The sequence below is a fragment of the Jaculus jaculus genome, chromosome X (assembly GCF_020740685.1).
Source record: "Jaculus jaculus isolate mJacJac1 chromosome X, mJacJac1.mat.Y.cur, whole genome shotgun sequence".
NCBI classification, from domain to species: Eukaryota; Metazoa; Chordata; class Mammalia; order Rodentia; family Dipodidae; genus Jaculus; species Jaculus jaculus.
Window position 1 is genome coordinate 144,122,984 of NC_059125.1, and position 13,539 is coordinate 144,136,522.

At 51.8% G+C, this 13,539-nt stretch overlaps 1 protein-coding gene across 1 annotated transcript; it reads right to left on the reverse strand.

Annotated features, from left to right (window-relative positions):
- Positions 1-2,582: 2,582 nt before the first annotated feature.
- Positions 2,583-12,255, reverse strand: LOC101604532 (tubulin alpha-1B chain-like). Its single transcript, XM_045140183.1, has 4 exons — positions 12,235-12,255; positions 4,535-4,754; positions 4,241-4,389; positions 2,583-3,560 (listed from the first exon to the last, which is right to left on the reverse strand). Exons 1-4 carry the CDS (start codon positions 12,253-12,255, stop codon positions 2,583-2,585), a joined length of 1,368 nt encoding a protein of 455 aa, XP_044996118.1.
- Positions 12,256-13,539: the final 1,284 nt, after the last annotated feature.

The following is a 13,539-nucleotide window of genomic DNA, read 5'->3' on the forward strand; positions in this document are numbered from 1 at the left end:
TATTTTTTCTGTTTTATTTTTATTTGAGAGTGACAGAAAGAGGCAGAGAGAGAGAGAATGGACACACCAACGTCTCCAGCCACTGCAAACAAACTCCAGACGCATGCGCCCCCTTGTGCTGGCTAATATGGGTTTCCTGGGAATCAAGCCTTGAACTGCAGTCCTTAGGTTTCATAGGCAATCACTTAACTGTTAAGCCATCTCTCCAGCCCTCAAATAATTTTTTTTAAAGGAAAGTGATTCTTTAGTAACAATGGGTTGAAAAAGTTTGAAATTAACTGTAAAACAAGATTTCTGGATCATTTCAAATGATATTACATGATACAACATGTGGCAGGGTGAGAATTGCTACCAATTAGCCTTGCAGAAGCCACCACATGAAGCTATGAAACCTAAATTACAAAAGAAGCTCAAGGATATGGAGATTCTAAAACCTGAAAGTATGGCAAGAAAATTTACAGGCAAGGAAAGCAGTTGCCTCAGGATAGAAGCTGTGTGTGTTTCAGGCAGCAGGCTGGAGGAGTGGAACTACCAGTATCAGGTACGTTATATATTATTTGAGAAATATAGGCAGATAGAATGGGCAGGCCAGGGTTTCTCACCATAGCAACAGACAAAAAAATCTTCAAACACAAGTACTACCTTGTGCATCTGTATTAAATAGGTTCTGGGGAATCAAACCTGCATCCTTATACTCACAGGCCCGGAGCTTACCCACTCACTTATCTTTGTAGCCCTGTATAGTTTGTTTCTTCAATTTTAGAGATGTTCTCAATTAAGGAAGCACTATGAGTCACAGAAGAGACTTTGGACTTCAGCTTGTGAACAATGTTGGGGACTTGAAATTATACTAAGTGGTTGTTGCATTATGGGATGAGCCCCACTTCATAAAGGCTTCCTTGTGAACCTTGTGCCACATCAGGAATTGAGGCACCGAATAATACTTTTTGCAAATTTATACGAAAAACAAAGAATGGTAAAAAAAAAAAAAAAAAAAAAAAAAAACTCTTCCCTGCTCCGAATCTAAAAAGTCTGTCCTCAGCACCTTTGACCCTGGTGTGTTGTGAGCCTGAAATCTTTCTCCCCACCCACCTACCCCCCCACCCCGCCAAAAGAGGTAGGTTGGATGACCCATGAACCAAAGGCTTCAAACATGTTAGGCACACAGCCTTGTACCACTAAACTACCTTCCCAAAGTCGATTGATAAGCACGAGTTGGGGCTGGAGAGATGGTTTAGCAGTTAAGGTGCTTGCCTATGCAGCTCAAGGACCCAGATATGATTCCCCAGTGCCCACGTAAGCCAGATACAATAGGTAGTGCATGAGTCTGGAGTTATTTTATTTTTCCCAGTGGCTTGAGGTCTTGATGTATCCATTCTCTCTCCCTGTCCAAAAAAAAAAAAAAAAAAGATGGGGGGGGGGACGAACGATAGAGACAAGTTATGTGTGTCAAAGAGGGAAGCTGGGCCGAACTGTGATATGCTACCAGCTGTCCCTCATCCTCCTTGAGCTGCAAGCAGATTTTATTGCCAGGCCCACTTCTGTAGTTCAAGCATCCTTTTGAGGCTTGGAATACTTGCACCATTTTCACCTCTTCAAAAGAGCCACTAACACGGTCTGCAAAAGTCGTGGAGCTGGGGTTGGACCTAGGGCCTTCACACAAGTGGAGGCAGGCCTCTGCCACTGGGCTATATACCTAGCAGAGCCACGAGCTTATTTTCTGTTAATTCATGAGTAAGTTCCCAACCGTTTTAAGTAATAGACAATGGAACGTAGAGCCTAAGTGTCTGGTCACAGCCTCCATCTTCCCGGCCCACAGCCTCGAATCATATTAAGACCTGTACTGCCTGGCCGTGGTGGCTGACGCCTTTAATCCCAGCCCTCGGGGAAGGCAGAGGTAGGACGATCACTGTAAGTTGTAGGCCACCCTGAGACTATATAGTGAATTCCAGGTCAGCCTGGGCTAAAGTGAGGCCTTACCTCCAAAAACCAACCAACCACCACAACCACCACCACCACCACAAAAACCAACAACAACAAAAAAGACAAAAAAGAAAGAAAGAAAAACAAACCCTGTATTAAGTGACTGGCAGAATACTTTGCATCCTTTCCCCCCACCCACCCACCCCATAAAAGGCTGAGGAAGTCAAAGCCAATCATTGTAGGAGTCAGCCTAGTGTCCTCCCGTTAGCACGCACATAATTGCATCCCTAACTACACAGGCCATGCACACTCTCAGCATAGTGCAGGGACCCTATACATTAGCCATCTAGGCAATTTTAGAAAAGAAAGAAAGAAAAATGAAAAAAAAAAAAAAGCACCAGAGGCAGATATTTATTAACAATCATATATTTGGCAAAACAGATAAAATCGTGTAATTATAGGAAACCTAAGTGTGCTCAGGTGACTGGGTGAGGCGAACCCATTCTGGAAAGTCATCACAATGTTACGGTGATGCGTGGAAATGACGTGATCGTGACCGGGTGAAGCGACTCTCATGAGAACCCTCCCTTGCCCGTCACAGTGAGTGCTCCAGCTCCGACAGGGCCGTGCTACCGAGGCTGGAAGGAATGGAGGGCGCGTTAGTATTCGTCCTCTTCCTCGGCCTCTCCCTCAGCAGAGTCCATACCAACCTCCTCGTAGTCTTTCTCTAGTGCTGCCAGGTCCTCTCGGGCCTCAGTGAACTCTCCTTCCTCCATGCCCTCCCCCACATACCAGTGGACGAAGGCGCGCTTGGCAAACATCAGGTCGAATTTGTGGTTCAGGCGAGACCAGGCCTCCGCGATAGCCGTGGTATTGCTCAGCAGGCAGACGGCACGCTGCACCTGGGCCAGGTCTCCACCAGGTACCACGGTAGGAGGCTGGTAGTTAATGCCCACCTTGAAGCCCGTGGGACACCAGTCTACGAACTGGATGCTCCTTTTGGACTTGATCGATGCGATGGCGGCGTTGACATCTTTGGGCACCACGTCACCGCGGTAGAGCAGGCAGCAGGCCATGTACTTGCCTCTGCGAGGGTCGCACTTCACCATCTGGTTGGCAGGGTCAAAGCAGGCGTTGGTGATCTCTGCCACCGACAGCTGCTCGTGGTAGGCCTTCTCTGCAGAGATGACCGGCGCGTAGGTGGCCACCGGGAAGTGGATGCGCGGGTAGGGCACCAGGTTGGTCTGGAACTCGGTCAGGTCCACGTTCAGGGCCCCGTCAAACCTGAGCGAGGCTGTGATGGAGGACACGATCTGGCTGATGAGACGGTTAAGGTTGGTGTAGGTGGGGCGTTCGATGTCGAGGTTTCTACGGCAAATGTCGTAGATGGCCTCGTTGTCTACCATGAAGGCACAGTCGGAGTGCTCCAGGGTGCTGTGTGTGGTCAGGATGGAGTTGTAAGGCTCCACCACGGCGGTGGAGACCTGGGGGGCAGGGTACACGGAGAACTCCAGCTTGGACTTCTTGCCATAGTCCACGGAAAGACGCTCCATCAGCAGCGAGGTGAAGCCTGAGCCAGTTCCTCCACCAAAGCTTCGGAAGATCAGGAAGCCCTGCAGACCCGAGCACTGGTCAGCCTGGGGAGGAAGGTAGCACGCAGCCTTTTAATGCCAGGATAGGGTGTTCTACTACCTAGCACTACTTTGGGCTTCTTCACATCACGAGCAGTGTCCCAACTGATGCTTGCATGATGAGCTCTGCAATCGACCCATCACGGGTTGACCCACATCCTAGGGACCCTCTTTGGCAGAGAATCCAGCAGCAGCAGCAGCCTAGTCCACACACTGCCAGGACCTGAAGAAAGAATGACTGAATGCTGGGCTAGAGAGAGATGGCTTAGTGAATAGGGCGCTTGCCTGCGAAGGCTAAGGAGACCTAGGTTCCACTCCCCAGAACCCACGCAGGTCAGGTGCACAGGGTGACACAGGGGTCTGCAGTTACTTTGTGGCGCCTGGAGGCACTAGCGCACCCATTCTCCATTTGCCTATTTCTCTCAACAAATAAGGTATGAGAAGAAGGCATGCTGGTAGGAGACACAGACACACACACACACACACCGCACCAGGGCCACTTGCCACTAGAATGACATCAGATATATGTGCCACGTTGCACATCTGGCTTGACATGGGTACTGGGGAATTGATCCTATGCTCCCAGGCTTTGCAAGAAAGCCTCTTCTTTAACCACTGAGCAATCTCACTAGCCCCCTGCCCCCCGTGGAGTTTATTTTAAGTATCTCTTTATAGATAGGATTTACCAGCTTGCGGATTCGGTCTAGGACAGGGTCAATGATCTCCTTGCCAATGGTATAGTGCCCCCGGGCATAGTTGTTGGCAGCATCTTCCTTGCCAGTGATGAGCTGCTCAGGGTGGAAGAGCTGGCGGTAGGTGCCTGTTCGAATTTCATCTGGACAAGGGGAAAGAAACCAGCCACTCATTACTAACGACTCCCACAAGCCTGTCACCCTGCGGGGTCTCAGGGGGAGACACAGCAGCTAGGCTATGCGACCAGTGACCAAGGCCGCAGCAGAGCTAGCTCTTGCCCAGCTCACCGATGACTGTGGGTTCCAGATCCACAAACACTGCCCGCGGGGAGCGCCTGCCAGAGCTGGTCTCGCTGAAGAAGGTGCTGAAGGAGTCATCTTCCCACGTGCTCTTGTCTGGCAGCAGCTGCCCATCGGGCTGGATGCCGTGCTCCTGGCAGTAGAGCTCCCAGCAAGAGTTTCCAATCTGCACTCCGGCCTGGCCAATGTGAATCGAGATGCACTCGCGCTGTATGAAGAAGAGCCACAATCAAACTAGCCTATGAGCAACTAGGGAACAGAAAATGGTCCTCATGGAGTCTTTGGAAACATTGTCTTTAGGGTGGATTTATTTCTGATGGTGGCGGTTGTTTTTGTAACGGAGGGTTTCACTCTAGCCCAGGCAAACCTGGAATTCACTGTATAGTCTCAGGGGGCCTTGAACTCATGGCGATCCACCTACCTCCCAACTGCTGGGATGAAAGGTGTGCGCCAACATGCCTGGCTGGAATCTTTTATTGATTTGTTTATTACATGTTGTTTATTTGAGAGAGACAAAGAGGCAGACAGAATGAGCACTCCAGGGCCTCTAGCCACTGCAAAACGAACTCCAGACACAAGCGCCACTTTGTGCACCCTGAGGAATCAAACCTGGGTCGTTCTTTTGCTTTGCAGGCAAGCACCTTAATGCTAAGCCATCTCTACAGCCCAGGTAATGTTAATGTTAACAAATTTCCTTGGAAAGGAGCAGGGGTTGTAGTTCAGTGATCGGGCATTTGCCAAGCCCTAACATCTCCTCTCTCCCTGCCTCCCTCCCTCCCTCCCTCTCTCTCTCTCTCTCCCTGCCTCCCTCCCTCCCTCTCTCTCTCTCTCTCCCTGCCTCCCTCCCTCCCTCTCTCTCTCTCTCTCCCTGCCTCCCTCCCTCCCTCTCTCTCTCTCTCTCTCTCCCTGCCTCCCTCCCTCCCAGTCTCTCTCTCTCTCTCTCCCTGCCTCCCTCCCTCCCAGTCTCTCTCTCTCTCTCTCCCTGCCTCCCTCCCTCCCAGTCTCTCTCTCTCTCTCTCCCTGCCTCCCTCCCTCCCAGTCTCTCTCTCTCTCTCTCCCTGCCTCCCTCCCTCCCTGTCTCTCTCTCTCTCTCTCCCTGCCTCCCTCCCTCCCAGTCTCTCTCTCTCTCTCTCCCTGCCTCCCTCCCTCCCAGTCTCTCTCTCTCTCTCTCCCTGCCTCCCTCCCTCCCAGTCTCTCTCTCTCTCTCTCCCTGCCTCCCTCCCTCCCAGTCTCTCTCTCTCTCTCTCTCTCTCCCTGCCTCCCTCCCTCCCTCCCTCTCTCTCTCTCTCCCTGCCTCCCTCCCTCTCTCTCTCTCTCCCTGCCTCCCTCCCTCCCTCCCTCTCTCTCTCTCTCCCTGCCTCCCTCCCTCCCTGTCTCTCTCTCTCTCTCTCCCTGCCTCCCTCCCTGTCTCTCTCTCTCTCTCTCTCTCTCCCTGCCTCCCACCCTCCCAGTCTCTCTCTCTCTCTCTCCCTGCCTCCCTCCCTCCCAGTCTCTCTCTCTCTCTCTCCCTGCCTCCCTCCCTCCCAGTCTCTCTCTCTCTCTCTCTCCCTGCCTCCCTCCCTCCCAGTCTCTCTCTCTCTCTCTCCCTGCCTCCCTCCCTCCCAGTCTCTCTCTCTCTCTCTCTCCCTGCCTCCCTCCCTCCCAGTCTCTCTCTCTCTCTCTCTCCCTGCCTCCCTCCCTCCCTCTCTCTCTCTCTCTCTCTCTCCCTGCCTCCCTCCCTCCCTCTCTCTCTCTCTCTCTCCCTGCCTCCCTCCCTCCCTCCCTCTCTCTCTCTCTCTCCCTGCCTCCCTCCCTCCCTCCCTCTCTCTCTCTCTCCCTGCCTCCCTCCCTCCCTCCCTCTCTCTCTCTCTCCCTGCCTCCCTCCCTCCCTCCCTCTCTCTCTCTCTCCCTGCCTCCCTCCCTCCCTCCCTCTCTCTCTCTCTCCCTGCCTCCCTCCCTCCCTCCCTCTCTCTCTCTCTCCCTGCCTCCCTCCCTCCCTCCCTCTCTCTCTCTCTCCCTGCCTCCCTCCCTCCCTCCCTCTCTCTCTCTCTCCCTGCCTCCCTCCCTCCCTCCCTCTCTCTCTCTTTCCCTGCCTCCCTCCCTCCCTCCCTCTCTCTCTCTCTCCCTGCCTCCCTCCCTCCCTCCCTCTCTCTCTCTCTCCCTGCCTCCCTCCCTCCCTCCCTCTCTCTCTCTCTCCCTGCCTCCCTCCCTCCCTCCCTCTCTCTCTCTCTCCCTGCCTCCCTCCCTCCCTCTCTCTCTCTCTCTCTCTCTCCCTGCCTCCCTCCCTCCCTCTCTCTCTCTCTCTCTCTCTCCCTGCCTCCCTCCCTCCCTCTCTCTCTCTCTCTCTCTCTCTCTCCCTGCCTCCCTCCCTCCCTCTCTCTCTCTCTCTCTCTCTCCCTGCCTCCCTCCCTCCCTCTCTCTCTCTCTCTCTCTCCCTGCCTCCCTCCCTCCCTCTCCCTCTCTCCCTCTCCCTGCCTCCCTCCCTCCCTCTCCCTCTCTCCCTCTCCCTGCCTCCCTGCCTCCCTCTCCCTCTCCCTGCCTCCCTCCCTCCCTCTCCCTCTCCCTCACCCTGCCTCCCTCCCTCCCTCTCCCTCTCCCTGCCTCCCTCCCTCCCTCTCCCTCTCTCTCTCCCTGCCTCCCTCCCTCTCTCTCTCCCTCTCCCTCTCCCTGCCTCCCTGCCTCCCTCTCCCTCTCCCTCTCCCTGCCTCCCTGCCTCCCTCTCCCTCTCCCTCTCCCTGCCTCCCTCCCTCCCTCCCTCTCTCTCTCTCTCCCTGCCTCCCTCCCTCCCTCCCTCTCTCTCTCTCTCCCTGCCTCCCTCCCTCCCTCCCTCTCTCTCTCTCTCCCTGCCTCCCTCCCTCCCTCTCTCTCTCTCTCTCTCTCTCCCTGCCTCCCTCCCTCCCTCTCTCTCTCTCTCTCTCTCTCCCTGCCTCCCTCCCTCCCTCTCTCTCTCTCTCTCTCTCTCCCTGCCTCCCTCCCTCCCTCTCTCTCTCTCTCTCTCTCTCCCTGCCTCCCTCCCTCCCTCTCTCTCTCTCTCTCTCTCCCTGCCTCCCTCCCTCCCTCTCCCTCTCTCCCTCTCCCTGCCTCCCTCCCTCCCTCTCCCTCTCTCCCTCTCCCTGCCTCCCTCCCTCTCCCTCTCCCTCACCCTGCCTCCCTCCCTCCCTCTCCCTCTCCCTGCCTCCCTCCCTCCCTCTCCCTCTCCCTGCCTCCCTCCCTCCCTCTCCCTCTCCCTCTCCCTGCCTCCCTCCCTCCCTCTCTCTCTCTCTCTCTCTCTCTCCCTGCCTCCCTCCCTCCCTCTCTCTCTCTCTCTCTCTCTCTCCCTGCCTCCCTCCCTCCCTCTCTCTCTCTCTCTCTCTCCCTGCCTCCCTCCCTCCCTCTCTCTCTCTCTCTCTCTCCCTGCCTCCCTCCCTCCCTCTCTCTCTCTCTCTCTCTCTCTCCCTGCCTCCCTCCCTCCCTCTCTCTCTCTCTCTCTCTCTCTCCCTGCCTCCCTCCCTCCCTCTCTCTCTCTCTCTCTCTCTCTCTCTCCCTGCCTCCCTCCCTCCCTCTCTCTCTCTCTCTCTCTCTCTCTCCCTGCCTCCCTCCCTCCCTCTCTCTCTCTCTCTCTCTCCCTGCCTCCCTCCCTCCCTCTCTCTCTCTCTCCCTGCCTCCCTCCCTCCCTCTCTCTCTCCCTCTCCCTGCCTCCCTCCCTCCCTCTCTCTCTCCCTGCCTCCCTCCCTCTCTCCTTATCCCTCTCTACCCCCTACACACACACACACACACACACACACACACACACACACACACACACACACACGAAGACAGCTTGCACGAGGAGGTAACTGGAGACACACCTGCAGCCTCCACTTCCTGCCCTGGCTTCACAGCAAGGACAATTGAGGGCAGGAAGTTGATGCTGGCATCTGGCTGCAGAAGAAAAGGGAAGAATGGAGAAGGGGATGGTGAGAAAAAGACCTTTGGGGATTAAAGCCACAAGTCTGAGAGTTTAAGCTCTTAATGCTCTAGCTAAGGGCTGGCGAGATGGCTCAGCCATTAAGGCACTTACCTGGAAAACCAAAGGACCCAGGTTCAATTCCCCGTGACCCAGGTAAGCTAGATGCACAAGGTGGTGCATGTGTCTGGAGTTTGTTTGCAGTGGCTGATAGAGCTAGCATGCCCATTCATTCTCATTCGTTCTGTCTCTGTCTCTGTCTCTCTCTCAAATAAATAAAGCAGTATCTTTGAAAAGCTCTGCTAAATGGAGGGTAACCTGGTATCTCATCATCCCTCCCAGAGATGGAGAATCTGCAAACCTTTGAGTCAGATCCACACCACTCTCCAGCCACCTATGCCTCATTTATCCCAGCCCCTCGCCTCACCTTTTAGCTCCTTTCAATGCTTGGTGTGAGCCCCACCCTCTCAAACTTGAGGGCCCCAGTTCCCCTGCAGCTCCTTTCCCCACTTTCCCAGATGTGGCTCACCCACCATGGTGGCTTCAGGTATGAAGGGGCAGAAGAAGATCCACGTGCAGACAGCTTAGCGAAGCAGTGAGGCCTCAGAGCCCAAGAAGCCCCTTAAGTAGCCCCTGAGGATGGGCGGGCCAGCACAGGTGTCTCCTGTGTCCACCACCCTTCCCCAGCCAGGGGCAGCCAATTGCCTCTGGCCTTGTAGAGCAGGGACTGGAGCTTCCTCTGCAATCTGAGGGTCAGGTGGCCACACCTGGGGCCTTGGAGTGGACGCACTTGCAGGCCACACACCAGGGATGCAGGCTGGCAGGCTGTATGTAGGACTAGGCTGTGTGGTTAGGCTGTAGCTAGAGCAACGACACAGACAAAGGATCTGGATCCCTTGCCTGCATGTGAACAAAACGTCTGACTCAAAATATGCCTACGTTTTTAAAGATGAAGCTTCTGGTGACTGGGGAGATGGCTCAGCAGTTAGATACCTGCCTGCAAAGTTAATAGACCTTGGACCTATTCCCCAGTACCCATGTAATCCAGATGCATAGGCTGGCGCATGAGTCTGGAGGTCGCTCTCAGTGGCTAGAGGCTCTGGCATGCTGAGGTTATTTCTTAAAGTACTGGTCAGAATTACATGTCAGGAAGAAATGTCTGATAAAAATGGATAAACGTTTAAAACATGACGGTAATCTGCTGTACAGTAGTCTCACAGAGAGGTTAAGGCAGGCTGTAGCATGCCTTTTTCCTCCAGGCATAACATGATGCCATCCTGAAGTAGCAGAAAATGAATGCCTTCTTGGCCCAGCAGGCATGGTACACTAATGGAGCACAACAATCCAGGGATAGTCATGGCTGGGGTGATGGGAATAGGAGTAGAGGGAAGGGTCACAGGACTCTTTGCCGGGGGTCTAGTCCCCTCCCCTTCCTGCGTCCTTAGTTGCAGATGATCTTGGGAGAAGCTAGAGTGCATAAGTAAGGAAGGCTTGCATGGAAAGGGGCCTTTGCAATGCAGCTTACATGATGTGGTGGGACACTGGGGCGATGGAACCACTTAGGGTTTACCCATGCTCCTGAAAGTAATTCCTCACTCACGATCTGTGAGTAACCCCAGTAAACTCACTGCCTGGCCAGGTTGGACTTTGGTAGAATTGTCAGCAGAAAGAGGACTAAGATGTGGCACCAACCTGTCACCCTCAGCAGCCCAAGGAGTTCCACGAATAGTTTTTATGATACTTTATTTTTATTTATTTATTTGACACATAAAGAGAGAGAGAAAGGGGGGGTGGGCACACATGGGCTGCCCACCTCTGCAAAGGAACTCCAGACGCGTGCGCCCCCTTGTGCATCTGGCTAACGTGGGACCTGGGGAACCGAGCCTCGAACCGGGGTCCTTAGGCTTCACAGGCAAGTGCTTAACCGCTAAGCCATCTCTCCAGCCCCCTCCTTCCCTTCTTAATTATCATAAAAGGAGATTGGAAGTCATTAGCTAGCCTGAACAGGAAGAATGAGTGAGTGTTAGGGACTCACTCTGCTGAACTCCACAATGCTGTCTGCCTGGGATGAAAGCCACCTGTAGAGAGTGCCTCTCTCCTGGCTCCTCCACAGAGCATCAGTGCTTTCTCCAAGAGAAGGAATTGCTCCAGGAGCCTCTGTGTCTCCCCAAGGTACATTATGAAATCGCTGACTTTGCTGGGTTTTCGGTGTATCGTTATGGCTGAGGAATACTGAATAATGATCATTTATTTCTCTTCTTTAGTATCTCAAAGGGCAGGTGGGTATTGCATTTCCTTCTTTTCTTTACGTATTGTATGTATTTGTTTACATGAAAGAGTGGTATATACATATAGATAGAAGTAGAGAGAGAGAGAGAGAGAGAGGTAGAGAGAGAGGTAGAGTGAGAGAGAGAAAGGGACAGAGAGAGAGAGAATGGGTGGACTAGGGCCCCCAGCCATTGCAAACAAACTCCATATTCATGTACTACCTTGTGCATCTGGCTTATGTGGGTCCTGGGGAATTGAACCTTGATCCTTTGCCTTTGCAGGCAAGTGCCTTAACCACTCAAACATCTCTCCAGCCCATCCAGCCCAGGGATTTTTCTTTTTCTTTAATTATTTATTTATTTTTGGTTTTTCGAGGGAGGGTCTTGCTCTGTAGTACCAGCTGACCTGGAATTCACTAGGTAGTCTCAGGGTGGCCTTAAACTCAAAGTGATCCTCCTACCTCTGCCTCCCAAATGCTGGGATTAAAGGCATGTGCCACCATGCCCGGCCCAGCAGGTTTTCCTTTTAGAGCTCAGATGACATGGCAGGTTTCACAGAACTGAACAAGGCCATGAAATCTAATCCAGTGGCATCTTTATGCATGAAGATTAAAGAATCATGATCATGTATTTCTTTTCTTCTCTTCTTTTGGGGGCAGTGTGTGGGGGGGTGTTTGAGGTAGGATTTTGCTCTAGCCCAGGCTGACCTGGAATTCACAATGTAGTCCCCGGGTACCCTTGAACTTCAGCAATCCTCCTAACGTCTGTCTGCCTCCCAAGTGCTGGGATTCCCGCCCAGCTCCTCTCTTATTATTTAGTCTCCCAAAGGGCAGCTTGGCATTGCTTTTCTATTACTACCTGCAAGGATCTATTTGCATGTATGACATATGTAGAAATGCACTTTATATTAAAAAAAAAAGCACAAAGTAGTGGTTATCTGTGACACAGACAGGATTATACACTGATGGGACTTTTAAAACTATTTTATTTACTTCTTATTTATTTGAGAGGCAGAGAAAGAGGCAGATGTAGAGAGACAATAGGCATGCCAGGGCCTCCAGCCACTGAAAACCAACCCAAGATGCATGTGCAACCTTGTGCATCTGGCTTTCTTGGGTACCAGGACATTGAACTTGGGTCTTCAGGATTCTCAGGCAAGTGATTAACCACTAAAACATTTCTTCAGACCATTTGAATTTATTTTTATCAGAGCATCAGAGAAAGAGAGAGAGAGAGAGAGAGAGAGAGAGAGAGAGAGAGAGAGAGAGAGAGAGCTAGCTAGACAGAGGAACAGAGAGAATTGGTGCACCAGGGCCTACATCTACTGAAATTGAATTCCAGATGCATGTGCCATCTAGTGCACATGTGCAACCTTGAGCAGCTGCAGCCCATTTTTTTTTTAATTAGCTATGGACATCTTTAGTAATCTTTTGTAATCAACACATGTTGGTTCCATCATTTCCATCATCCCTGGCCCTTTTCCAAAGATTCCCTCCTCACTGGGGATGCAGGGCAACCCCATGTGGATTGTGGGTCATGCATTGTGGGGGCAGCAGTCAGTTATGGAGGAAAGGCAATATCTCTGTGCATAATGTCCCAATTTGTGGCTCCACCAATCCTTCTGCCCCCTCATCAGCAAAATTCCCTGACCCATGTTGAGTACAATTTAAGTCTACTTCACTGATGGGTTCTTAGGAGCTTCTGGATCTCGGCTTTGGTAGTTGTTGAGTGTCCTCAGTGTCTGTCTCCTTCACCCTTGTGCTGATATCATGTTCACCGAGAAAGCAGCACTATTTCTCATTTCCTCAGTTCCTCTGTGGTTTCAGCTGTGTCAGAGTGAAGTGCACTGGGTCGTTTATCTTCTCAGTTCCCACTCCCATCTGAAAAAGAGAAGCAGAATCTCCAACAGAGAGCAAAGTCAGTGCTGGTTAAATGGGGTAACCATTATTATTTTAGAGAGAAGTAAGAGTTTAGACACTTTTATAGTCTAAGGTTAGGGGCAACTTGACAATAGAAAGCAGATTCATTATCTGGATACGATTCTGACTTGTTTCCCAGTTCCAGACATGGTTTCTGTTCCACTGAGCAGATCCGTTAGCCAGTCCATGAGCAGTTGGTTACCCTCCATGGCTGTGTGCCACTATTGCACTTGTGTGAGCATCACATCAGGTTGTTTGCTTCTGAGGAGCTCAGACTTTGAGTTGCTTGGACAGTTGTTGGCCAGTAGTCCCCCTTCCTCCTCCCCCGACCCAGCTCATGTAGCGCCTTCCAGCATTAGATGGGCTGTCTGGGGACTGTCTACAGCCCATTCTAATTGACTATCTATGTTTATCTTCTGTTGGCCTCTTTCAGGACATGTAAGCATGTGCTGTGAGTCTTTGGTACAGCGAGAAACCCTGTGTTGGAGTCTGAGCCACTCCCACCATTGCTACATAATATCATGGCCACTTGCTAAGTATTGAAGTTGTCAGTAACTAGTTTTGGCTGTCTAGAATTGTGGCTTAGACACAAAAGTTCACCAAACATTTTATGCATTTTTTCCAGTTCTATAAGCAAAGACAAAATGACCTATAAAACACGAATTCACTATATCTTTATTTTATTCTTATTTAGTCCAATGTTGTAAATTTATATACTTAGTTTTGCATTCTATATTTTCTACAGATAAATGGTATAGTGGAAAGAAAAGTAGATTTTTTTTTTTTTTAAATGTGCAGTGCTGGAGACTGAACCCATAGGCACTTTACACTTTCTGGGCAAGTATTGTACCAGCAAATTACACCCTCAACCCAGAAAATTGACTTGAATAGCCAATAGTACCA

Bases quoted from the DNA above. Each gene is read 5' to 3' on its own strand.
- LOC101604532 (XM_045140183.1), bottom strand. From the start codon at position 12,255: ATGACCCACAATCCACATGGG. The intron at 4,755-12,234 runs GTTGCCCTGCAT...TTCTTCATACAG, and splicing joins TGACCCACAATCCACATGGG to CGCGAGTGCATCTCGATTCA. The intron at 4,390-4,534 runs GTGAGCTGGGCA...CCCCTTGTCCAG, and splicing joins TCTGGAACCCACAGTCATCG to ATGAAATTCGAACAGGCACC.